The sequence below is a fragment of the Aphelocoma coerulescens genome, chromosome 1A (assembly GCF_041296385.1).
Source record: "Aphelocoma coerulescens isolate FSJ_1873_10779 chromosome 1A, UR_Acoe_1.0, whole genome shotgun sequence".
In the NCBI taxonomy this organism is placed as follows: domain Eukaryota; kingdom Metazoa; phylum Chordata; class Aves; order Passeriformes; family Corvidae; genus Aphelocoma; species Aphelocoma coerulescens.
In genome coordinates, this window is record NC_091014.1 from 23302315 (window position 1) to 23329168 (window position 26854).

At 38.8% G+C, this 26854-nt stretch overlaps 1 protein-coding gene across 5 annotated transcripts in view; it reads left to right on the forward strand.

Annotated features, from left to right (window-relative positions):
• Window positions 1-26854, forward strand: part of CADPS2 (calcium dependent secretion activator 2) — a 292353-nt gene that overhangs the window by 43696 nt on the left and 221803 nt on the right. For all 5 annotated transcript variants that reach the window (XM_068996437.1, XM_068996444.1, XM_068996463.1 and 2 more), the window contains exon 2: window positions 17503-17616. In XM_068996437.1, the coding sequence (XP_068852538.1) occupies window positions 17503-17616 (114 nt within the window). The remainder of the gene's footprint in view (window positions 1-17502; window positions 17617-26854) is intronic.

The window sequence follows — 26854 nt, forward strand, 5'->3', positions numbered from 1 at the left end:
CTTTATTAAAGTCTGGCCCAGGACATTGCCACTTGGTGCTTGTTGTCACACTGAGCTTTGTCCTTGAATTGCAGCTGGCCAGTTTTCAGATTCCTGGTGAATCTGATACTTCAGACTTGGGCTGTTTGCTCTTGTGGCTAACCAATTTTGTTTGTGTATGTCTTTTTTCCCCTCTGTTTCTTAACATTATAAAATAAATTGTTCTAATGTAAGTAGAAACTGAGCACAATATGTGATTAAGAGTTATATTATCTTGTGTTAGGATGTCAATAATGCAGGGATTTCAGGAAGTGTAAAAACTGACAGACTCCATCCTCTCATTCATATCCCCAGAAGAAGTTTTTAAAACCAGTTGTTCCTTCTAAATTGTTTACTGTGTACATAAAATCCAAACAGTTTAGTATCCAAGCAGTTACCAAACTCTATTTATTATATTCTTTTTCTCAACTCTGTTCCTTTGAATGCTGTTTTGTAAATAAATATTTGTTGAATACTAATTGTTGCAGTGAAAGCTTCTCTGGATTCAGGCCCAGAGGGAAGCCAAAGCACAGGGATTGAATTAAAACCTTTGGACAAGCTGAGATACATGAAGTCACACCAAAGTGAAATAGAAATATAGATTTTTAACTTTTTGTAGAAATATATGCTAAGTGCCTTAAACATTAAAAAGCTTCAGCAGAGACCTTAAAACACAGTTCTTGCTGCAGCAGTGTTACCTCTTCACAGAATTCTTTTACTTTAGACAAATATAGATAGAACTATACTGCTCACATTTTTTAGATAGAGTGTTCACATAAACAATAAGAGCTGATAGAAACTGTATACACAAGTCTGTGTAATACCTATGTAACACTTGTGTAAGGCTCACGACTGTTAGACTTAGACCAGGATAGGTTAAGAAAAGGAAAACTGGAATCCTGTGTTAATCTTATTGGTCAATTAACAAATATAATCCACACTTCTGTAAGAAAAAAATGTAATAGAGCAAACTGGAATTAGAAGAAGAAGCTGTTTTCTGCCTGCTGTTTGCTGTTGCTGCTTGGCCTTATCATGTAACCCCCTTGAACTCTGCCTGCAAGAAAGCTATGAGACAATGAAATAAAGAACTTAGCAGAAGAGCAGCCTCCTCTGCTCTCTGATCCTGGTCTGAGTAGGAAGGGTAACCCATCGAAAGTTCAACATCTAATAGTGTTTCTCACAAGTAGATTCCCTGTAGCTGTGTGGTATGTCTCCTTGTCTATTTTCTTTAGCTAGCTCTTACTCAGAATTGTAAGACTTCTACAATATTTTTTAATCTTGATCTATTTTTTTTACTCTGCACTGAGTTTAAAAAAATGCATGTATTCCAAAATACTATGTGAATCCAGTTCCCTTTCAAACCTTAATGAACAGTCTGTGTTGAGCTTATTAGGGATATTTATAACAATTCCAGACTTATTAATATGTTTATCTGAAAAAGTTATTGGATGCTGTATTGTCCTCTGAACATAGAAATTATCTTGTTTGGGTTAAAATATGGAGGTGGTAAAAATGGAGTTTATCTGTTGCTGTGTCCTGCAATTCCAGAAGAAACCCTGGCACTGGTTGAAGTCTCTAGCAAACATGAAGAGAGGAAAGGAACATGATCACTTGTTGCCTAGTTTCCTGCGTTGAGCTGAGGGTCAGCAAAATACTGTTACTATACAATGATTTCCACATTTGGGCTACTTTATCAAGTCAAAGCACCATTGTTTCTTCTATTGAAAATGCTAGTGACAAACTCCTGAACTTGGCTCAAACTTGGCTCCCTCGCTTAGATCTCCTGCCATCTGTCCCTGCTCCACCCAGGTTGCATCTGATGCTGCTGCCTTTTCCTTCTGATCTCTTGTGTTTTATCAAACCTGATTCCACAGTGTGGAAATAATAATTTCCACTAGAAATTATTGCAGTCTACATCCACAGTATAAAACTGTCAGGTTTTCTGCCACTCTTCTCTTTCCAGCTGCATTCCCACAGTGTACTGCACTTTTATTTCCTAGCAGGGAAGCATGGATTCTTGATATAAGAAAGGAATAGTGAGGTTTCACTGGCATGGGCTGTTTTGGCAAAAACCTATGAACCTTACCATGAGTACAGAACGGAATGTCTTTTTAAAAATTGATCATAGGTAAATCTTCAGATTCACGTGTTTTTGTAATGAAAGAACTTTTGTTTGAAGTAACTTCTTGCCTAACATGATTATTTGGATTGTTTTATTGGAGAATGTCTTGAAGCCTTTGCTCTCCAATATTTGACATATGGAGGCTACAAAAAAGAGGAGAGAAAGAATACATGCGCTGTATGCTGTGCAGAGTAAAGGTGAAGATCTTAGAGGTAACATGACCGCTGGATTTTCTTTGTTATTTTGCAAATAAAAAACCAAAACTTTCCTGTAGAATGAGTTTCAGTAACAGCCTGTATTTACTGTTGAGTTGAATATGCATGTATAGAGTAAACAAATCTGTAGTATTATACTATACAACCTTGCTGTTTGTTGTGATTCATTTGGTTTATTCATTGAAGAGGGAGCAAGTTATCAATACATCAGGCATGGTATAGAGTCATGTTTCAGCTGGCAGACACTCAGCTTTTGTTTTCATTATTCTGTCTTGATTAGTATTCAGAGCATGGAGGAGAATGTGATGGAAGGGAATTGGTTTGCTGTTTTACTGACTGACTCAGCCATTTAACTCTGCTCCCTCAAGGCATCAAAGACTACAATAAAAGAAATACATTTTGCCAATAACTTCCTATGGAAATAAGTGTAGCTTAATAAGTGTTTTGATTAGTACTAACATTATTACAGAGTGGAAAACTCCTTAATTAAACTTGCCTTCTTTTTTTTTGTTTCCTGTAAGACTCTATTACTGATACTGAAATCCTATGTTAATCTAACCTCTGATTTATAATTGGAGATGAGATTTTTTTTTTTTAATTGAAATTTCAATTGGAAGGTGTTTTTTTCCAGTACAATTTCTTGTGAGAAAGTAGAATTTTCTATGATTTTATTTCTCCTTATTTTTAAGTAGGATAAGTGATAAGGTTAAGGCCACACTTCTGCAGACTTTTATGCTCTATTTTCACAGAATTAAATTTATCTCAGTGCTGTATTGTGCATTGCAATGTGCCTGATGGTCCCTGCTGCTTGCACTGAAGGACTGATGAGAAATGGGGTGCTGGGATACAGCTCTAAAGGACATAAAGTCTTTAGTTAAACATTGTACTGAACACTTAAAACATTATAATGCAAGAATATTAAGAACCTAAACCCCAAAATTTCTCAATTAATTGATTCAGATAAATGAATCTCTGTAAAGCTGGTGATATGACTAGATTATAGCTTAACTATCAACCTTCTTTTCATACCAAAGAAAGGAGCGGGCATTTGCAGTGGTGAATAATTATGTCTTTGGAAGACAGTGGTACTGGGCTTAGGTAGAAATTGAGAAAATAACTCGAGTATAAGCAGCTTGTGTTGAATGTTGGAAAATCTGGATCACAGAGATTATGTAGGGAGAAGCAAAAAATCTGCCTGAAAGGAGGACTGAGCTGAAGATGATTTCCATTTCCTGGTTGAGTCCTGGTTGAGAATTGCAGTCTCTCCATCAGCAGTGAGAGAAGGAAGGAAAGGAGTCGAACATGGGCAGCACTGTGAATATCTGAGGAGGGGTACTGGACCCAAGTTGACACCTGGGTACCATGGGAGAGGTACCAGAATGACACCAGTCCCTTTTTCTAAGTTAAACTTGATTAGGGAAGAAGCAAAGAGACTTGTGGGTCATCTGCTTAGATAAGCCTGTTGAATGAGATCCACTTGTGCATATGAGCTGGGATGAATACAAAGATTAAATCTTTAGGATTCTCTCTGAAGCATCTGTGAGGAAAGAAGATGCATGAAGAGAAAATTTATGAAACCTGAAAGACTGCAAAATTTTGAAAATGGTAAAGAAATGGGGAAGACAAAGATACAACATGGTTTATATTTGAAAATAAATCATTGGAAATCTTGATGAAAGCTATTCTGATAACATCAGGGGCAAGCTTATACAATTTATGCAGTGTGGATGTGGAAATTTACATGGAGATGTCATGAATTATGTTGTTTCTGGTTCTATTTGAGTACTGTAGATTCAAGTGTTAAAGGTATGTTTTTATTCGTGGGGGTGAGGGTTGGTTGTTTTTAAGGGTGTTGTTCTGCCTTTCTGCTGGAGCATACCTGACAGGAGCAGGAGGAGAGGGAACATGGGGAGCAGCATGCTAGAAGCTCTGTGATCACTGACATTGGAGGCAGAAGTAAGGAAAGAGGAGAGAGAAGATGTGAAGACCCTCGGCTCTTGCTAGGAAAGGGATAATTTTGAGGGTGATAAAGAGAAATGAAGGGGATGTCAGGGGACAGTAGGGGTGGATTGACCACTATGGGGACCAGGCTGGGATGCTGATGGGGGGCCAGAGTCCCAATCATGTCTTGAGACAGTGTTCAAGGTCAGCCTCCATCCAGTGTTCCTCTTGGAAGGCCATGGCAATGAGGCAGGTTGAAAACCAAGCCAAGGAAATGTGTCAGTAGGTGATATTTGGGCTGAGGATCAGGTAGGTGGGAGATGAGATGCTGATGCATGCCATGTAGCCACCACAGGGGCCAGAGAAAAGCAACTCCGAAGGCGAGAGGCTCAGGACCTCTCTGCTGCCCTTCACCACAACTTGCAGTGAAGGGGCTGATCTCTTAACTCGTCCAGCACATAATACAGCAGAGAGGACAAACACAGTTATTTTACTCAGAAATGTTAAAATACTGATACTGTCGATTATTCAGGTTCTCTGTTGTATGAGCATATATGTGCTGCAGACCAAATTAAAACTCATCAGTTATGAAAATTGTGGTGGCCTAAATTGTGCACATCAGGTTGCAGAAAGACTTGATGTGAACCAAGGAGCATTTTCAGAAGGGAAGACAGAAATAACAGTAGGAATTAAATTTGTAGGTTATAATTAGTAGGTGGTGTGATAGCAAATACTGCAAGTTCATTTCAAATGGTTAAGAAGAGGGAACTATTTAATTAAGTAGAAAAGGAAAATGAATCCAGAATCTTGATTGTGAAAGAAAAAAGACAACAAATGGTTTCTTTCTAAAGTATGAAGCGTCTTCCTCCCTCCAAAAAAACCCCACAGGAACAAGGATGAGATGGGGAAAATGTGCTGATAAACAGAAATAAATTCTAAAGTGTTTGGATGATACAAGTACATGCCATGCAGAGGAAATCACTTATCATAACAAAAGGCAGCACTAGAAATAGGGTTAAAAGGCACCAAAAAGGAGAAAGTTCTGAATCACTATCAGGAAAAGCCTGAAAATAAAATCTGTTAGCTGCTGTTATAAATTCCTATTTAACAATTATGAGGATCCCTGTGCTTGAAGTCTCTGAAACAGAAGGTACAGCTCAATGTATTTGTGATATTCAGTGTGGGAGTGTATGTGAGTATTTCTCCTTTTAAGGGAATTTTAATCAAGTATCTTCTTGAGGCTCTTAATTACATAAAGATTACCCAGCAAAATATAGCTTTGGATAGCATTATTGTACCAGCCTCTTGTGTGAAGTCTGACAGATTTATTTTGAGTGTGAACACAGTACATTTAGATTTATGTGCTGTGTTTTCCTTCTACACTTAAATGTTATAGCATAGAGTTCTGAGACAAGCTCGTTTTTCCAGAGAGGTGAGTGATTTTGCAAGAATTGATGAATTCTCCCATTATTAAATCTGCTGTGGAAAGAAGGTATCTGCAGATGTTTGAGTGCTGTGTTAAACGTTTTGCAGACTAAAATAACACTTCGACAAAAGAGGACAATGCAGTCATGTATGGTATATGTATGCACAGCCAAAATGAGACAGATTGTGGAATGCTTCATCTTGTGTTTCAAATATATGGTTCAATATGACTAAATATGTAAATTTGGATAGTATGTGTATGTATTTTGGTATAGAAAGGATTAATTGAGTCCAGTGTACCTAGACATCTGAGAAAACAGATTTGATTGTAATATGCTCAAGGATTGTATGTTACCTCTGCATCTCTTTTGGAAAGCTTTGGTTTTTTTCAGCTTGATAATTTAAAACTAGTTTCAGCTTGAGAATTTGAAACTAAGTGGAGTGCTGCTTAAAGCTGCAATCAGATGTCGTTAAAAGATCTGTATTGCTCTCCCCAGTAGTTTCAGCTGCATAAATTAAGCCTTGAGAACTTTCTGCAAACTGACCAGGAGGGCTGTGATGATGTAGTCTGACTTCCTGATATGCATGTAAAAATACATCCTGTTCCTTTTTTCAAATCCTTTCTCTCTGCTAGAATATTTGGTTCAGGGAGATGTTCGTTTACACTTAAGTCTTCAAATGGTGGAGAGTCTCCTACATATCTTGATGAGCAAACCTAGTGGTGTATTAAGAATGTCCATTTGAGTGTATTAGATCGATTGCCAGTGTTGAATAATCCTGTAGCAGTCATGGCTCTTTTGATGTGAGGAGAACAAGATTTGTTGGGAAAAATAAATGCCTTCTATTAGATTGGTCTCCAAGACTGGGGAAGGTGGGGAAACGAGAGGGAGTTCTAGGTACGTGAGATATTAAAGTCTGCAAGAAAAGCAAAAAGTTTCAGAGTTACTTATGTTAGAGAATAGGTAGTTGTTTGTGGAAGGTGTACATGGTATTGGCAGGGGACACGATAAAACTTTTACTTACTTATTGGACATTTCTCTGGTAGAATCTTATAATGCAACACTAAATTTCATGGGTTCATGAGTGTTGAAATCCTCTAGGTTAATGAAAATTAGTTCTCAGAGAGTTCTGGGAAATGGGGCTGAGAAGACAGAAAGGGAAGAGCACTTTCATGAGAAGTGCTCTCTTTGTGGTTAAGGAAATGTTAAGTGCAGATTGGTTGCCATGTGCAGTTGCTTAGTTTCGTCCCTGTAGTTTTCATGAGATTGTGTGCTGTGCTGGTTCAAATTCATATTACATGCTGAGAAATAAATGTATTCAGGGACATGGATGTGTCTCTCATGGGGGATGTTTATTGTGATGGCTATGCAGATGTTTGTATTTATTGTTCACATAGTGTCTAGATTTTGTTTGCGATAAGTGTATTCCTGAGGCTCCTAGAAAAGTAGGAGATGAGGATGTTTGAAGGCTCATCTTGTGAAGCTAGGAAAGGATTTCAAATTATAAATTTTTCCCACTGCAGGTTTCCAAGGTAGAAGAGTGTATTACAAACAGAAGTGTACAAGATGAGATGATACCTGGACAGCTCATTCAGAGCTGAAGCCCTCTTTCACAAGCAGGGGTTATGCTTGGCAAAACTGAAGGTCTGGTAACTGGGTTAGCACAGTGTTTATTTTTTTTGTGTAGTCTCTAATATTAAGGGTCTTTGAGCATCCTAGTTCTACCATACCATAGCTAAATTGGGTTGTGTATTGTCATGTGTGAAGTATGTATGTCTGTATGATGTGACAACTTAACTGTTAATGACCTTACAGGCCAGACTCTGTTTCTTTAATTTCTTCTGTTTGTTAATTGATCAGAAAACCAGTCGATCTAGCCAACTAGACTGTGTCTTACAGTGGCCTTAATCAGATGCCTAGACAGGGAACAAGTTTATGTTGTCATTCCCATAATTATGTTAGTATTAGGGATTTCCTATACCAAATGGAGGGGTTGGGGGTCGTATTTAGTGTTCATTAGCATTTCTGTGCATATAATCTGCAGTCAATTTCTCTCCTAGTCTCCCAAGACAATTTTTGGTACCTACAATATACTTCAGCAAAGTGTTGATATGTATCCGTGTTACCCACTAATCTTGTTAAATTTTTTTTTGTACATTAATTTGCTATTTGGAACTGAAGGCATGTAATTAAGGAGATAACTGTTAGATCTGAGTTTATTGCCCTTAACCTGAGAAGGGATTCAGTGACATGGACTGCCTACACTTACATAGTTCTAGGGAAGTAAAAAAGCTTTACTTGAAAATAACCACTTAGAGTTTACGTATCATCAATTTATGTTTCCCTTCTCTATAAAGAACTGGTATTTTCATGTTTCTCTTGGGATGATGAACTGGAGGATGATAAATGTGTTGTTCAAAACATTCTGGTGTACAAGTATAATAATCAAGGGTCGGGCTTGATGATCTTAAAGGTCTTTTTCAACCTAAATGATTCTATAGATTAGCTTGGAAAAGAAAACTGAATGCAGCCTTGGCTATGATCAGATGACAGCAGATTGAGAGGAGCACTTGATAGTAGTAGAGCAGGGCTGCTACTTAGGGAACTCCTGACTTCCCAAAGAGAAGAGTTAACAAAAATTTCCAGTTCAGCACAGAGAAAAGCACGCCACACTTGCAGGCCAGAGACCCATGTGCCTTTAACAGGTGAGGCTCTGGCTGGCTAGGTTTTCTGCAATAAAGGACCTGGAGATCCTGATGGAGAGCAAGTAGAGTGTGAGTTGAGGGAATGAAGTCTGGCTGCATGTTCAGCTGCATTAACAGGAGTCCAGCTAGCAGGTTGAGGGAAGTACCTTTATTTGCGCATCTACCTGACATTGGTGTTGTCACATCTGGAATATTCTGTCCATTTTTGCGTCCCCAAGTAGAAGAGTGGAATTAGCAAGCTGGAAGAAGTCCATCAGGGTCCCCTGAAATGATTAGAGAGGTGGAAGACAAGATAAACAAGGGGAAGTGAGGAGTTCTGGGATGGTTTAGTCTGGAGCAGGTTAAGATTTAACTGCTGTCTTGTAGTTCTTGAGGGGGACACAGGGCTATAGAGAAGATTGACCAGGCTCTTTACAGAGGTGCCTAAGAAAAGAACAGTTAGGAATAGTCACAAGACACAGCATGGAGCTTCTGGCTAAATTTTAGGGGTCTGGGTGAGAACTTCAGTAAAAGCACTGGAACAGGTTAAACACAGAATCTGCAGTATCTTTAGCATTGGAGATACGGAACTTGTCTGGACAAGGTCTGGATCAACATGATCAGCCTAGCATTGCTTAGAGAAGGAGGTTTGACTAGATGAATTCTAGAGGTCCTGTCCATCATAAATTTCTCCATTTCACAGCCCTCACAGAGAAGGCAGATGGAGTATGGACACAATTCTGGCTATTAATTAAATTAGGTAATTATTTTTGTGAAAATTATTTGGTAAAATTACTTAGTTTGGTGAAATATTTTTTACACATTATCAGAACCCAGAATAAAATGGATACTTTTCTTCTGTATTTTATTCCAGCTTCCAGTGTTATCCTTTCTATTCCTTGAATTTAAGCCAAATTAATCCTGAAACATGTCACCACAGTGTGATGAGAATATAACTCTTATTTGCCAGATGACAAACACAGTCTCCTAGTGCTGTGGTTTAATGCAGCAGCTGGCTAAACAGGAGACAGCTGTTATCTCAGGACACCAAGCTATGTGGTGTGGTCACCAAGGAGGAAGGACAGGATGTTATCCAGAGGAACCTTGACAGGCTTGAGAGGTGGGCCTGTGTCAACCTCATGAAGTTCAACACTGCCAAGTGCAAGATCCTGAGCATGGGTCAGGGAAATCCCAAGCACAAATACAGGCTGAGTGGAGAACAGATTGAGAGCAGCCCTGAGGAGAAAGACTTAGGGGTGCTGGTGGACAAGAAGCTCAGCATGACCCAGCAATGTGCCCTGGCAGCCCTGAAAGCCAGCTGTATTCTGGGCTGCATCAAAAGCAGCGTGGGCAGGAGGTCGAAGGATATGATTCTGCCCCTGTGTTCAGTGAGATGCTGCATCCAGCTATGGGGCCCCCCATATAAGAAGGACATGGAGCTGCTGGAGCAAGTCCAGAAGAGGGCTGCAAAGATGCTCAGAGGGCTGGAGCACCTCTCCTGGGAAGACAGATTGGGAAAGTTGGGGTTATGCAGCCTGGAGAAGAGAATGCTCTAGGGAGATCTTACTGGGGTCTTCCAGTACCTAATGAGGGTTGAGAGGATGGACTTTTCAGAAACAAGAAGGATAGAGAGGGACTTTTCAGAAAGGCACATAGTTCTAGGACCAGGAGTAATGGCTTTAAGCAGAAAGAGCATAGGTTTAGATGAGCTATGCAGAATAAATTCTTCACTGTGAGTGTGATGAGACACTGGAACAGGTTGCCCAGAGAAGTTGTGGCTGCCTCATTCCTCAAAGTGTTCAGGTTGGACAGGGCTTTCAGCAACCTGGTCTGGTGGAAGGTTCCCTTCTCACAGTGCAGGGGTTGCAACTGGGTGATCTTGAAGGTCTCTTCCCAGGCCCGACTTCTATGAAGGGCACTGGTAGCTGAGGTTCCCACTATGGCACGTACCACTGGGCATAATTTTCGTGGTCACTGCATGAGTCATCATCATTTTTTGTGGCTGGAAGCTTTTTTTGCATAGCTTTCAGGCATGACTGTTCTCCTTGGAACTCTGGCAGTCTCAAGGAAGTAAGGCTGCAGTGCCACTGTGTACTCTGCAAGGGACATGGTCTCAAAGAGTGCTGTGACAAGGGACAGCAGAACACAGCTGCCCTAGCTGTAGAGTTTTGGCAGCCACTCCTGACTAAGAGAAGATCAATGAAGCACGGCAGAGAGGAAACAAATACAATATTATAAATCTAGCTGATGATTGTCAGCTAAATTCTATAGCAAATCTCAAGTAGTAGGAGTAGGTACAAAGAAAATGATTGCAACTGTACTGACAACAACATCTCAGTGGAGATAGCTTTTATTGGGGTGTGATATTTACTGCATTTAGGAAAAACACATGGCAGATTCTTTCTTTTCTAGTGTGGCATAGTCTAAAAGTTTGACTTTTTTTTTTGAACAAGAAAGAAAGCTATCATTGCTATGAGTATGTTTTAAGCAGTTAAATTATTCTGTATTTTTGTATTTTCACTCTTCTGCCAAAAAATTAGGGAAGTCTGATTTTTATTTCTTCTTTTCCCCCACAAAATACTTGTTCCTCTTCATTCTCAAAATACCTATTTTTCTTTTCCTCTCAGGTGCCAATCTGACCTTGCTGGAATCTGTCTTCAGTTCTGTATTTTGACAGTCAGTGAGGTACACTTGAATGCCTTCACATAAATCAGGATTTGCTTTGCTCACTGCCTGTGAGTTTTATGCCATCACCTCTACTCCCTGAAGGAAACCAACTCCCAAACCCTCTGGTCCTTCTGAGATACTTTGCAATTCTGTCAAAGAATCTTGAATATGCTGCTCTGGACAATGAAAATATTTAACTTAATGTTGCATAAGCACCCTGTAAGTGGTATTGAATGGCCAATATGTAACTGGTAATGTTTCTGGTTTTTAAACAAGCCACTGAAAGGTAAATGTGATGTTGTGCTTGTTAGATTAGAAAGAATGATAAATGTGTTACGTAAATGAATTGGCTGATTCTGATACTCTAATATTTGATGCTACAAGGCACTGACTTGTTGCACCAGGATTATGTACACAGTGTAGTGTGCAGGGAGTGACAGCAAACAGAATCCTTACAGACACTGTTTTACTTGGAATAACTTCAACTTTAAGAAAATCAAAGAACAGCCGAGGTTGCTAAGTGACAGCAAAATATTTATCCTTTTTTTAGAAAATCAAACTGGTTTATGCAATGAATAGTAGGGGACAGCATATATTGTTTGCTGCCCACATGCTGTATAGGGCCATTATTGCACATAATTAAGACCTGCATAATTCACCACAGTAACCACAGCTATCACATCTGTCTTAGTACTGATATTTTCTAATACTGTTTATTTAGTCTTCTTCCTCAGAAGAAAATCTGTCAAGTAATCCATTATAAATGAATACTCTCTATCTCTGCTGTGAAATACAAGTATTACTGTTGTGTAGGCAGATAGCGGAAGAGGAGGCAAGATGGGAGACAGAGAGAGGAAATAGAGTGAGAATCACTGTTTATAACTGGCTATTTGCTTTGCAGGCTTATTCTCATCACCAAAGTTAGATGCAGCTCGCTAAGAGGCAATGATGTGTTTTGTTTTTCTGGAAGGAGAGGATAATGATGGGTTCAGCCTAAGGCTCCATGCCTTGCTCTTGGCTCTCTCAGAGGAGCTGTGTGTGGCTTTGCAGTCTGACCCTGTGGATAAAGCCCTCTCCACCACTACAGAGAGTGGTGGGAAGCTGGAATTACAGCAGAGTTGGTGTAGGGTGAAGGCTTGGGTGGCTCTTGAGTCTCATTCAGCAGCAGAGTGAGAGATTTTTCAGGTGTTGTTAGATGCAGTCCTGCCATTCCTAAGGCTGATTTGGGAAGAGGAAAACTGCTGTAATGGGCTGACCGGTATCTCCTCCCAGCTGAATTGGGAGACCCTGCAGAGGAGGCACAGGGAGGGAGATGCTGAGCTCAACATCCTTGGGCATGCTCTGTGGCAAGTGGGATGAGTTAGTCCTTGACACAATTTCAAGTCATTTTTCAGGTTTTTTTTGGTTTTTCCCTTGACAAAGAGGTTGTCAGGACAAGAAATAGTTGTGTTCAAAGATGTGTGTGAGAAGTTGACTGGAAAGATATTTATTTGTACCTTCAGTGCTCTTGATTCAGGAGATGAGAATTTATCTCCTGACTGAAGTGGAAGAGAGGGACAGTTGTTTGAGGGAACCATCATGGGGCTCTTTTTCCACTCTGCTCTAAAAAATTATAGCTCTGACTAAAGTTTTTCAAAACCAACTGCTACTGTCAAAGACATTATACAAAATGGCATAATTCCAAAACAAAAATGCTTCCTATTTTTTGGAAGTGTTCAGGAACTTAAGTCAGTTTTTTTGCTACCGACAATACACATGTCAGCCTTGAGGGTTCAGAAACTGGCTCTTTGATTGGCTCCTCCCTACCCCTCTGGTTTTGCATCCTGTGTACAAAATATTTTATCTTGCTCTGTCTGTAGTTGCAGTCATCACCTCCTGCTATTTCCCTAAAATACCCATATAGCCTGAAAAGGATAGTAGCACACCAGAGTGTGGGAGGAGACAAAACCCGGTGCTGTTCCTTGTGTTAACGTCGGGGCTTGCTGATGCTGGCGCAGATGCCGGCTCGGAGCGCGCGGAGCTGCAGCCCGCGGTGCGCTGGGATCGCCGCGAGGTGGCAATGGCTCAGTGTTAGGGCTGCGGTGCGGCGGGAGCGCTGCCCGCCGGCCCCCGCGCTGCTCGGGGCTCTGGGGCAGCCTGCCCGCCGCCCACGCACCGGCCGCGTCTTACACTTGTGCATTTTTAAGGCCAAAGTTTTCTAGGGACTCTAGCTGCTGGGAGTTCTGTCTTTGCCAGCTGCTGTTGGCTGCATGGGATCAGGGCAGTAGTGAGCGCTCTGTGAACTTCGGCAGTGAGAGGCACATGCAGATGCTCTTAATGAAGCATCAAGCGCAGTGAAGCTACAGCTTTATTTTTTTCCTTATGTCTTGCAAAGAGAAACAAGCAGTATTACTCTTGCAAATGCATGCATGCTTCATTTTTCCTTCGCTGGAGTTTATTATTTAAGGAAGCAGAACCTGTGACATTGGAATAACTTCCTAAACTTCGAGATCTGTTTGAAATCCGACTTCTTATAAAAATAGGAATTTAAAGTCTGTGTAAAATCCGTTTATTGAAGTTGTTTAAAGGTATGAGTGGAGGTAAACCAGAAGTGCCTCTAGGTTTTCATACCCAACTTCACTTTAGAAGGGAAAAACAAATCTTTAATGCTCAAAGAAGAATATATTTGGATAGATGACTTGTTTGACATGTTAAATGCAAGGTGAGAAATTTTTTTAATAGTTAAGTGCTTGAGGCTCTTTCATGCCTCTATATTACTCTAGTTAAATTGCTACTGCATCTTGAAAAAGTTATTCTTAATTAAATAGCTCTTTGAGAAGTTTACTCTGTCTTAAGTAAATGTTCTCATTCTTTGATAGCTTACTAAGGTTAGCAAATGTAAAGTGAAAAAAAGAAGTTACCTTTTTTGAAAGACAGAGGGATGGAAGGGAAGAAAAATCTTTATCTGTTGTGTGACTGCAGTAAAGAAAAAACCAAATTCAAGCGCAGTTAATCTTGTTTTCCCTTAAATTTGTCATTGCTTATATTCAGTCATTTTGCAGAATGCAATCAAATCTGATATTCTCAGTTACTGGAATTTAGTTATACATTCTCCCATGAAGCAGCAGTAATTGTTTATGAAGTATCACAGAGAGTTATGGCAACAGATTCTATACCGGTGAGAATGCAAAATCCAAACAAGCAATACAAAACTGAAGCAGGTTAATGGAAAATAACAGAATCAGCAAGGCTTTACTGTACACTTTTGGTGGTATTCCAGGTTTAGCTTACATTTGGGGGTACATGTAATAATGTAATTATTTAAATTTAAAATTTCCTGGGTTTGGTTCTTTCTACTGAAATTAAAATGTGGGAACAGAGGCACTGACAGTGAAGATGAGAGCAGGCTGAAAGCAAAGGTCTGATGTGTATGGGTCTTGCACAGAGCAGAGGAGGAAAGGGCTTGTGTGATTGAAAGGCAGTGCTCCTGCAGAAGGACTTTGAGCTCCATTATGGGAATTCCTACCACAGAGAATCTGCCCAGGCTTACTGCCCTTAAGTTTAAGCATTTCTTTTGGGATTCTGGTTATGCCTGATGTCTTCTCTTGTTCCATGTTGACCAAATTCAAAGGTAGCCCAGACTTTGGCAGGTTGAGCTGCTTGGCAGTATCCAAGAGCTAATGTCCTGTACAAGCACCTGTTTCTCTGCTTTTGCTGCTACATTCCAGTGCAATTAGACTTCCTTTTTCTCTCCATTTCTAGGCTATTACTGTTAGTTTTGTTTCATTTTTAAGTGCTGCAAATTGAAGAGTGTTAATGAATTCATTAAAAATGACCAACATAAAAAAAAAGAGATGAGAGAGAATTCACTGTACGCTCAATATTCTGACAAGTAAAAAACCCAGAGGAGCTGTCTGCTGCAGTGGACTACTATAAATTATTTTATATCTTGATAGTTAACTGTGTCTCTATATGTGACAGTACTTTGGACGTGTAAAATAGAGTTCAGATCATCCTTAATGCAAGTTGTAGCTTTTCATATTTTCCATTGTAAATACTATTATATTTAGCTTTGCAGAAGAACTTTATTCTGCACATCCAGATTTTGCACTGAAACAAAAGTATTTTAAGAAATGTATAGTAATCCTAAAATGCCACTCAACCCTTAGAAATTCTTACTAAAAGCAGTGAATATGAAAGCCATATATAAATATTTTAAACACATTTAGGTTTGCTGAACTATGATGGTTAGAAATGAGAAAGTCAGAATTAAATTTATATTTCATTGCCTTATTCATAATGTTTTTGTTTGATATGTGGGTAATAGACAAGCGAATCACCTAAAGAATGAAGTCTGCAAGCATGAAAACACATTTTCATAATTGCCTTGGCAGGAAGCCTGCATGTTCTCATAGCAGAGCTGTGAATATTCCATGGGATGAAGGAGCTGCTTGCTCAGCAGAGGGGCACTGTCTGTGTGAGTGCTCATCTAAGTCCCCCAGAAGAACATGTGTGTGCTGGAAAAAGCCCCTCAAACCATCCATCATGATTTGCATTTTCTGATATCTCAACTTGTCCAAAATATTTAGAAAATGAGAGAAGAATAAGAGGACTCAAATAAGTGCAGTAAGATTTGATTTCTGTTGGAAACAGCTATCCCGTGTCGAGAAGATTCTGTGCAAGGAGTGGATTGGATTCTGTGCAAGGAGTGGATGTTTGGCAGACAGGTGGATAGGTGCTGTTTTGGGTGGATGTGCAGCCACAATATGAATACTTTTCTCCCATTGGTTTTTAATTAGCAGTGGTACGGGATGGGGTGTCAGTGTCAGGCTGCTGCTCTCGGGAGTTCATGCAGGAAATTTATCCACTCACAGCAACCTCTGTTGAAGTCTGCTTGCCTCAACAGGAGGACTTTTTTCCTTAGAGGTCTCCTGGGGCTTGTTCTGTATCATTAATTGTTCTGTTAAGATGAGGAACAGAATTATCATGTATTTTTAACTAACTTGGATTTTTTTTCAGAGGCACAGTTTTTTTGGCTTTGCATCTCTGCTGCCTACATTTGATTATTTTTAGAGGATTTCTGATACCGAGTGTATAGATGGAATCTATACTATTGTTTCCTGTCAAAATAAAACAGCTTTCAGGTTTGCAATCAATTTGGAGAGTTTTGCAGAAAATTGTTACATTTTTCAAAGAAGCTCATGAGTTTGCAAACTTTGTATGGGATGAAAATCTTCCTGTGATACTAAGAAAGTAGAAGTTGTCCAAGGTAGGCACATTATCAGGATAGCAGAGATTTTTAAGTGTTGTAGCGTAAATGACTTCAGAGTGTTGACATAAGAGACCTGAAAGTCTAAGGTGACCGCATTTACTGCAGAAGCCAAAAAATTCTTTAAGAAGAAGTGATTATGCCATTGGGGGCAGTGTTATTTGCTGCAGGTTAGCCATTACAAATATAACTTTCTGCCCTCTGGAAAAATATTTACAATTTCTGGCTATACGTTTATTTGTTTGTTTGTTTTACTTAAGCAAAGTACAGGAAGGATGAAAAAACCTTTCAGTCAGTTGTGTTTGAATTTTTTTAGTACTAAATTGAAAGTTCAAGAATATGATGTGATATTCAAACTTCTCACAGATTAGATAAGGAGAAATATCTTATTAAATATCTCAAGAGTTGATAGAAACTTTGACAAAAGACCTGTGTCTGGATCCCTGGGGAGCTTCCAAACTTTGCTTTTTCCCATAACATTAAATGTCGATAAAAATGGGTTGATTGGAAGGTTTAATTGTATAATGTGCTCTTCTAGGAGTTTGTTTTCAAAATGTACTCAACTTTGATATGAAGCCCACCAAATGTTATTGGTTGTCAATCTTGGAGTGTTCGTCTGCTGTTCCCTAAGATCCAGTTGTTTCATGTCATTCCTAGTGTTAACAGCATCAGTGGCTAGAAGTCCATTTTCTTCACAGTACACATGCTTGTTGAAACATTCCAATGGTAGTGCCTAGATTACTCCAAAAGTTGGAGGCATCTCAGTTGCTTATATTCAGTTATTTAAAGGCTGAAAAAAAAATGATGTATTCGAAAACAAGCTAGGAGCTAAGTTTTATTAACTGGTACTGCTGCCATGGAGAAGGTCAACCATTATATTCAGCATATGTATATAAAATAGGGCACAGAAGTATCCATGCAGACTTAACCTCTGGCATCCCAAGGACACCAGGGAAAGCACAGAAGTTTACTTGCATGCTGCCTGCGTGCATGTCTGGTTGCCACGGTGTGGCTTGTCCAGCTGGGACTTCGAAGAGCTGCCGCTCACCAGGGAGCCAGGTGGCCATTGTCTTTTTTCCCCTGTTCACAGCTTCCAAGTGTGTACAGTGCTGTACATTTTTACTTTGAGACTAACTGCATTTATTTTTGTTCTCTCCCCTCTCCTTGTTTCTTTCTTGCATAGCTCAACAAGCAGCAGCTGCAGGTACTGAAGGAACGTTTCCAGGCCTTTTTGAATGGGGAGACGCAAATTGTAGCAGATGAAGCGTTTTGCAATGCTGTGCGAAGTTACTATGAGGTGAGCTGTGTGCTTTGTTCTCTGTATTGTGTTCATAGTATGCCTTTTAATGCAGGTACCAGGAAAGTAATTTTAAGTTTCAAAGGCTGTGAACTTCCAAACCTTCTAGAAACAGTTTCCTCCTAAACTGGCTTTGCTGTTTTAAAAGCTGAAATCTACTGCCTGGGCACAAGAGAGAAACTGAACTGGGAAATATTCACCCTTTTTTAAGAAGGGAAAAAAAATAAAAAGAGAAGATAAAATGAAAAACCCCTGGTGCTAAAAATCTTCCTGGCAGCACTTGATGCAACTAGGCACTGCTATCTTTATCTCCATATGTCCAAGGTAGCTCTTTTAATCAGCACTTTGTAAGTCACCATTCTGAGAAATATGTCTTCTGATTTTTAGTTACCATGCAGAAGGTTTTGTGAGGACCTGCCTGTTCCCTTCCAAAAGAACAGAAGCTTTCCATGCAGATGGGCCAGCTCTCACAATCTGCTGTGACCTCCCAGGCGTGTTCAGTGCCTACAGCCCCAGTGCAGATCTGTAGATGTAGTTTTAATTGCCTGAGGAACAGGTCCCATTCCAAACTAGAGGGTGGTTCCCTGTCCATGAGCATCATAGGGCTAGTAAATTAACTTTTTACTCTTAGTAAATACTCCTCTGGTTTTCCTTCATCTCACTTATAACCTGCTCAATGAATCACAAGGGCGGGATGTTAACCTTTTTTTGAGGGGTCTTTCTTCATATTTCAGTCTACCACATTTTTTTTTCAAAATTAGCTTTATTTTTGGTATTTTTATTTGTTCATTTTACCTGTCAGCTGTTCTTTGCTAGTGAGTAGCTTTTTCTTCAAGCAGAAAAAGATCTGATTTATGTCCTAGCTTGGTTTTATCTACAATAAATTACACTGCACAACAAAAAAAAAGAGGGATGGGCAATGGTTTTCCTGTTGTTCTGAAATCATGGACTCAGTGTGTAGGAATAGAAATTTATGTAGAAACCATAAAACTCAGAGTGTGCTTTTCCAAATTATGGTCTGATCAATGAAGTGGTATTTGAAATTAAGGAATTCTCACAAAAACACCTGTGAAAAATGGGGATATGTCTGCAGGTGAAACTAGAATATGAACATTCTCGAGGTACTATTTTAGGTGTGTGAGGACGCAACAGAAGTGGTTAGAAAATAATCCATTTTTCTGATATATCATTTCTTGTGATAAAGAAGTTAAGGCTGGGAGGAAAAACAGTTTAGAAGATGGTGCAGGGCAAGGCTGAGCTAGTTAGTGGCCCAGCAGTAGGTTTCAGAGTAGGGGGATGTCTCAAGACGCTGAACTTGGGGTAGAACTGAAAAAGGACTTAATGATTATGCTTCATTCTTTTAGCACACTGTGTAAAAAGCTTGATGTGTTAGAGAAAGTAGTCTGCTCTTTGGAAATGATGTGATAGTGAATAAAAATGATTGTAAAATAAATGTCTAAACAGTAACTGTTCTGTTAAGATTTACTTTATGCCTTTTTTAATGAAATTTTTTAGACACATTGAGAACTGCTGTTTAGCATATCTGCTCTTACAGTGAAAGGCTGTGCATAGTAATCTAAGATAGCCTTATAAGATGAAAAGCTCAGCTTTTCCAGCTATTTTCAGGCATTCACCATTTTGAATTAGTGTACAAGTTTTCTGGGTGTCCAGTTTCAAATTCCAAAACTCTCAGCATTTCTGTCAAGGATATAATGTCACCAAGGGCTTCATCCTATGTTAATATACCATGAGCTGATATATCAGCTGTAATTTCAGTCTTTTATTTATTTGTTTATTCCAGCCTCCCAATTCCATTTTGCATTCTTTCCACAGACTTTCTTCCAGACTTGTACAGCCCTTTCCAGGTGTGCAGTTTGAGTCAGCATTTGCTAGTCATTTTTGATTTCTTTTCAGGGTTGTAGGACATAGTCACCAGTAGATTTAATGAACAATGCAGTGGTGGAATCCAGCTGGAGACTTAGTTCAAGATACTGCTCCTCTTTAATGCATTTTAATCAAATTGTATGCATCTGATCACATTCTCATCATTACTTGTATGTGTCTCTTGCACCTTTTTCCTTTTCTTTGCTACCCTTTGGTTGAAAATACTAATCTCTATTACTTCTTTGTGTGTTTGTTGATGCTGGGCTTTGATGCTTTCTCCTCTCTATGTCTACCACGTGGTCCCTCATATCTTCCATGGGGTGATGTTTGTTAGTAGTTTGAATTATGGGCATCTTCCTTGTTTCTGTCATACAGCATCTTACAAACTTCAGTGTTAATTTCCTTATGCTTTAGTTGCTCACCTACGGTTCAGTTTTACCTGACAGGGAAGAAAAAAAATATGTCGTCTGCTCAGTAATTATTTTATTCTGAAAATGATTAACTTGCCTTTAATCCTATGCAGTAGTCATGGTTTGAGAGTTGTTGTAATATCGTTTGCAAATCCAGGGTATATCCATTACTGTAGTTGATTTTCCACTTTAACTTTGAATGCGAAGGAGAAGATCTGTTTTGGGGATGTGACATAACTTCTGTATCAGTAGTTGCAGATGTTTTCACTGTAATCTGTAATTACTGAGTTTGTTCAGAATGTGTCCTCTTAAGAATCTTAAGAGCAAGCTCCAAGGATTTGGGAACTTAATATGCTCAGTCTTTGATTTACTTTTTTATAAATATTTGCAGAAAGAGCAATTTATTTGCTAAATAAATAAATAGGAATTTCAGCATTCATTTCACTGTGCTGTAAGTCATGCTCCTGTGTCAGAACCTCTTGGGAAGTTTACACCAGTTAAGTTTTTTGCCTTAGTTCCACTGCTATGTCTTTTCCAATGCTGCTGTGGTTTTTCAGCATGTCTATGAATAATCTGGCATTGGTTTTCATTGATCTTAAAAATGCAGTAGAAAGAAAATAATTCATATTCATAGGAAAAGTTACATAAATTCTAATTCTCAGAAAAGGTTATTTTCATGTTCTGTGTAATCTCACCTTAGCATCCCACCACACTTTCTGAAAGTCTCTCTGAAATTTAGCATGTTTCATTTTTGTTTACATGTAAATATGATTGTCTTGTTTCCCTCTTCAATCTCAGTTTTAGAGAAGGTATGGAAATGTTTACAGTTCTCTTTCTGAAGTCATTCTCTCAGAATTAGCATAGGATTTTATTTTTTTTGTGTGTGGAAAATTCCACTACAGACATTGAGCCAGATTCTGATCGGTAGAGCATCAGATGGTGGTGCTGCTTTTCAGATAAAGAGAAAAATTCAATCATGTGGCAGTTTTCTATGAGTAATTATATTAGACACACTGGTAAGTGTAAAATTAAGTGAGAAAGTGACTTACAAAATAAAGTCTTTTTTTGCTTAATTCAACCCTGTGTTGAATTGTTTGTGAAATAGTAGATAATCTTTTATTCATCAGTTTGTGCATGCTCTTTCATTGAGGCTGGAAATTGCTATTGTGAGAGCCCTAAGAGGTTCATTTGCCACCTTTAATATGCTTACCTTTAATAGGTATGCATATACCTTGGGCTAAACTCACAGTGCTAATCCTTTAGTGTTGAATTTAGGTTTAGATATCAGTAAAACGAGTGCAAAGAACTGTAATGAATATTTGAAATACTGTGAAAACTTTTTCAATATTGTAATGATTACAAGTTCTCAGGTTTTCAGCTCTGCTTAAAGCAATGTGAAGGTGCAAGAAATGCTACGTACTGGTGTTTTTCATGTTTTTCTTACTGCTTCATTTTAAATGTGTGATTCTAAGCCATGATTACCTCATGCTGATTAAATCTGAATGTTAAATGCAGGATCTGTAACAGTTAGTACTGTGGGGTGTTTTGAGAATTTAAAATCAGACTTAGTTTGACTGTCCCAGTTTGCCTTAATGTACTTTCTGTTTAAATTGAGGTGATTTGTGTACACAAACCTAGGTAATAGTTTGGCACTGCCAGGCTGCAAAAAATGAGCTAGAAGTAGAAAACAAAGAAAATTAAAAATAAGAAAGAGCAGAAGACCCCTGTCATAGAATCATAGAATGATTTGAGTGGGAAGAGACTCTAAAGGTCGTGTAGTCCAATCTGCCTGCCACAGGCAGGGACATCTTTCACTAGATAAGTTGCTCAAAGTCCCATCCAACCTGATTTTGAGGATTTCCAGCAATGGGGCACCTAAAAATTCTCTGGATAATCTGTTCTTGTATTTTACCACACTTATTATAAAAATTTCTTCCTTACATCCAACCCAAATCTACCCTTGGCAGCTTTCTAAATGGTAAAAGGAAGGGTATCTCTTCCTTCATACCAATGTGCATAGGTGGCACCTTTCAGCTTCTGCAGTAAGTAGGCCAAGTGCCCTACAATTACCAAGCTCCTTTGGTACCAAATCCTGAACTGCTAAGGCAAGCCCTTGCACTTATCCTTAGAAAAGGATGAATTGTGTTTATGGGAGATTTTTTATATGAAGACATTAAATGTTGTGTTACTCTCTAAAAAAATTGAGATATTTCTGTAAAGAAATGAGTGAAACAATGGTGCTATTTCTGCCTGTGATTATTGAAAAGTTGGTCTGAAAATTTTTTTGCATGGATGTGAGGGCAAAAGGATCTCACTGATGAAATGAGAGAAAGGAACCAGCTTTCTGGAGTAAGTGGTGCTTTGGTTGCTTTTACAGTTTTGTTTTTACTATCAGCTATTTTAGGCACACCATTTTTATTCAAGGCAACAAAAGGCATAATTGATCCTGATGAATGTTTCAGAGATGAAGATGACACCTAAAGGAACCAAAAAGCATTCATTAGAATCAAAACATAGTACACACAAAGTAAATAGTAATTAAATGTTGGAACATTCTGGTTTTATATTATTGAGATAAAATAATGGAATCAGTAGATTAACCATTTATTTAAATACATTAGGCTAGTGAATGTAGAAGCTAGCAGGGTTTCAGGGCATAAATTCACTGGTTTCTGCTTTCATTTTTTTCAAAAGTCATAATTGGCATATGCATGTATTTAAGGATCTGGGTTTTTTGCTCTGTTCAGGTTCTCTTCAAAAACCTGAGTACTACACCAGTGTGGAATTTATGGTTGGTACAGTCTCATTTGGAGAAGCTGTTTCTAAAGGATGGGTTTTTATATTAACTTTAGGATAATCTTGTGGTTTGCCTTGTGAGGATGCCTTTCGGCACCAGATAAATTTGTAGTTGCAACCTATTAGCACTTACACGTTTCCTTCCAGTTTCTTGAAAACATTGGCAGACTTGAGGTCAATGTAATATTCCATGGGGTCTGTTATTTTAGATGTCTGCTTTAGGCCAGTTCTTTTCATAAAAGTTTTTAGGCCACCCCCAGGAAAAATGCACAACACAGGGTTATTTAGGTCATCCGTTTTGCTGAGGAAGCTCTAATGTCTGCAGTGTTTTGGACCACCAACCACAATTTGGCGTGTAATGGAGATTGTCTCACTGTTAGCAGTCTAATTATTTTCCTGAAAGAAGTGAGGGGGACATCAGATACAACAAATTAAAGCATGCTTTGCATGATCTTGACCTCTTCCATGCTAAGGAGAGACCTGACAGAGTGGAACTGCAGGGTTTGTGATGTACTGCTTTCTCTTGAGACTGCTGTTGTATTGCTGTTGCATGGAAAATGTATCAGTGCTGAAACCCAGAAACTCTCTTCTTTACACATAACTAGATGTAAATATTCTTTGCATTTTCAGACTGGAGCTCCCCTTTTCACTCCCACCTGTATGGTGTCAGAGAGGCTGTACATCTCCACAGAAATGTACTGCTGCTGTTGACGCTGTGTTTGTCCAGTCTCTCTGGACATTGATGTTTGTAGATGATCACTATTCATTTGAGGATGCCATAAGGTTTCTATATTAGCATTGTTGTAAAAGATCTGTATTTCAGACTTTAATGAGGTAGGTGGTTGATGGCTAGAGTTGCATCTTAGATGGCTAAGCTCATTACTTATACCAGTCCTTTGATTTGAAGTGGTGTGTGCAGATAGAAAGAGAGAAAGGAATGGCTCATAAAATGTAGATTAAAAAAAATTTCCAGAAATGGTGTCCTTTTTTGTTCATTTTGTGACTGTTGTCCCAGGCAGAAAAGGATGCCTTGTAGGTCTGACATTGCACTGCAGAGGTAATTAGTGTTGGGTAGTGAGGTATGTCTCTACTGTAGTAAGCATTATGTGATGTTAGCTACTTGTTTATTAGATAAATTCGGAATGCCTGTTAATCTGAACAAACCAATTAGAAAACCAGCAGTGGCACACATTGTTACACAACAGTGAATTTGGTTTGGTTTACTTAATTATTTTTTCCCTAATCTCAGTGCTGTTTTACTCAGTCTCAGAAATAACTTACCTGGACCTTGGTTTTGCAATTAACAGCATGTCACACTGAGACACAGACTATGCATGTTTTTGTTGATGCTGTCTTCTGGGCAACTAAAGGCAGTGGGGATTTTTGTCAGCTAGCCTGATATTAGGAAAAAATGTGACAGTTTAAAATCCTATCTGCCAAAATCTTGTAGGAGATACTAACATTTTATTCTGCGCTTTTTTAAATCTGAAAATCATTATGTGAAAGGACTTTTCTTTAACTTCATGATGAAAGGATGAGAACTCATGATATATTTAAGTTAATCCTTCCTGCTACCTTTTCCATGTCTCAGAACAGAGCCAGCCCTTAAAGTCCTTTGGATGTGGAAATATTATCATAAAATATTTCATTCAGAGTTATGTTAATGCCAATGAATTTTCTTTTGTGCTTTCATATTGTGATGCCTGTATGTTCCATTCAGCAGTATCTCAGGGACTCTCCAAATCAATGTGGAACAACAGGACACTTTTTTATTCTTTTAGCAGTCAAACAGATATTCAGCCATGACTGAATTGCTGTCTCTCTCTGTGACCAGAGGGAGGTGTGTACAATACAAGAGAAGAGAAAATTCCTACAAGACGCCTATGGACTCCATTTGAGCCAAAGTTAGTCCAAACAAGGTCTCTGTGTCTCCTGACTCTTTAGGCTCTAGAATTTTCTTGTTTGATTTCTTTAGGCTTCAAGTTTTGATTAGCAATCCACTGTAGAAAGTTGCTATATTCATCTAATTAACCATTTCACTGAATTGCAAACAACTACTATCTAAATGATTTTGTGATCTTAAACACAGAAAAAAAACCCCAAAACCCAAACAAAAAACCCCAAACCAAACCAATCAACCAACCAAACACCCCAAACCCAACCCAATCAACAAACAAGCAATAAAGGAGAAAATCTCACATTTTCATATACTATCAGATTGAATATACTATGTATATTGCACTTACTCTTGGATTTCTAGATGGTGGGATAAATAACTTTTGTTTGCATGTTTTGATTGAACCTCTCTGTCACTGTTTTACTTTGTGCTGGAAAGCTTTACCTGTCAAATCCTTAGAGATGTGTGACTTCTCAAAATCTTTTAAGCTTAAAAGTAATGTCTTTAAAAAATGCTGTTAATGGTGAATTCTTTATCTCTGAATAAACCAAGCTAGAGAAGATGTGGCAGTAACAGATAAAAAAAGTCAGCAAATGCATGGCTGAAATCCAGAAATCAGTAAATGAAAAGTGAGTTTTTAAATTCTCACTGATCTCTCTCAACTCCATTTCAAATCTGTTCTGATACTAATTTCAAAAGACAGCAACAAATTCTTATATCCTGAGAAATGTAAAGGTACAACACAGACAGTGATGATGTAAATATATTCTCAGTGATTTTTTTTCAAGTTTTACTTGATCTAGACTTCCCACCGTGGGGTATTTCTGAAAAGCCACATTGGAAAACAGAATGTTCTCAAGCTTTTATTTTCTGAAGTGCTGTAGAGATGGCTTTTTCTACTTCATGTTGCCTTAAAAAAGCTATACTCCTCACCGAGCAAGCAAGAGGTGTCTTGAAAGTTAAATGCAGGCATAAAGTTTCTATCTACCCAAGATTCTCAACAAGAAACAACATTATCTTAAACAGAGCATACTAGGAGAAACAGATTACCAAGTCTGTTCCAGTTACTAAATGCCTTCTTCAGGCATTGCTAGTGAACAGTAACTACCTCATTAAGGAAATTTCCTTTCCACTTGGCCTTGACATTAAACCATTTCTCCTAATTTCCTCATTCAGTTTTTCCTATTAACTTAAGGTCATTGCATTAATTTAAGGTCATTGCTTAGCTTGCTTTGTTTTAAATGTGAATTGTACAATCCCTTCTTTTATTGAATTATTCTTTGTATAAATGTGTCTGTCCTGTGCCTCCTTAGCAAAGTAGAAATACTGAGCAAGTTACATATTCTTAATCTGGAGTTTATTATTTGATATCAGGCATTTATTATGGTTCCTCTTTGGACCTTTCACACTCTCAGTTCTTAGGGTTCCAAACACAGCCCCAAATCCTGGTGTGGTTCTGATACTTTGTACTGCTTTATGTTTTACTCTGTAATTCCTCTCACCCAGCTAGTGATGATCCTTACAGAAGTGAGTGATCAGAAGGGATTCAGATTTTAAGAATAATGTAAAGGAAGAATATATCTGCAGGTGTTTTGAGCACGTGTCTAGGGCAGCTGTACCCAGAGCTACCCTGTCTGTAACTCAGTTAGCTTGTCCAGAACTGGCTTCTGTCTGTCTGCTTGTCAGCGTGTGGTCACAGAGATGTGCTCCAGCATTCAGAGCCGAGTCTCACAGAGCCCACCTGCTTGCACAGTTGCCAGTGACTAGCAAGATGATTAAAGACCGTGCTGCTGGTTGGTTGGTTTTTTCTTTTTTCTTATGAAATAGTCAAAAGATGCAGTTCTGCATCTGTACTTAGAGATCGATATGGTCCTAGATGTGCATATGATTTGATTTCTCTGGACATCTTTGTGCTTCCTGGTATCTTCAGAACTGATGCCAAAGTAACTGTTAAGATGCTCACCATGCTACTAGGGCAGCACTGCCCAGCTAGAAAGCTGCAAGTGGGTGCTTGGAACTTACAAGCATCATTACTTTCAGCATTTCCCCTCAGCTTGAATGTCAGCGTGCTGGTTCGCAGCCCAGCATGAGAAAATGAATAATCTCCTGGGGATGAGACCTTGATATTTTTGTTACATTTAAGTTTTCCATTCTTGGTATGCTTTTCATAAACTAGGAAACGTTTTCCTTTGAGAGCAGCAGGGATCCTTTCTTTCTGTGTGTTTGTGTCTCTGCAATTTTCACTGTGATA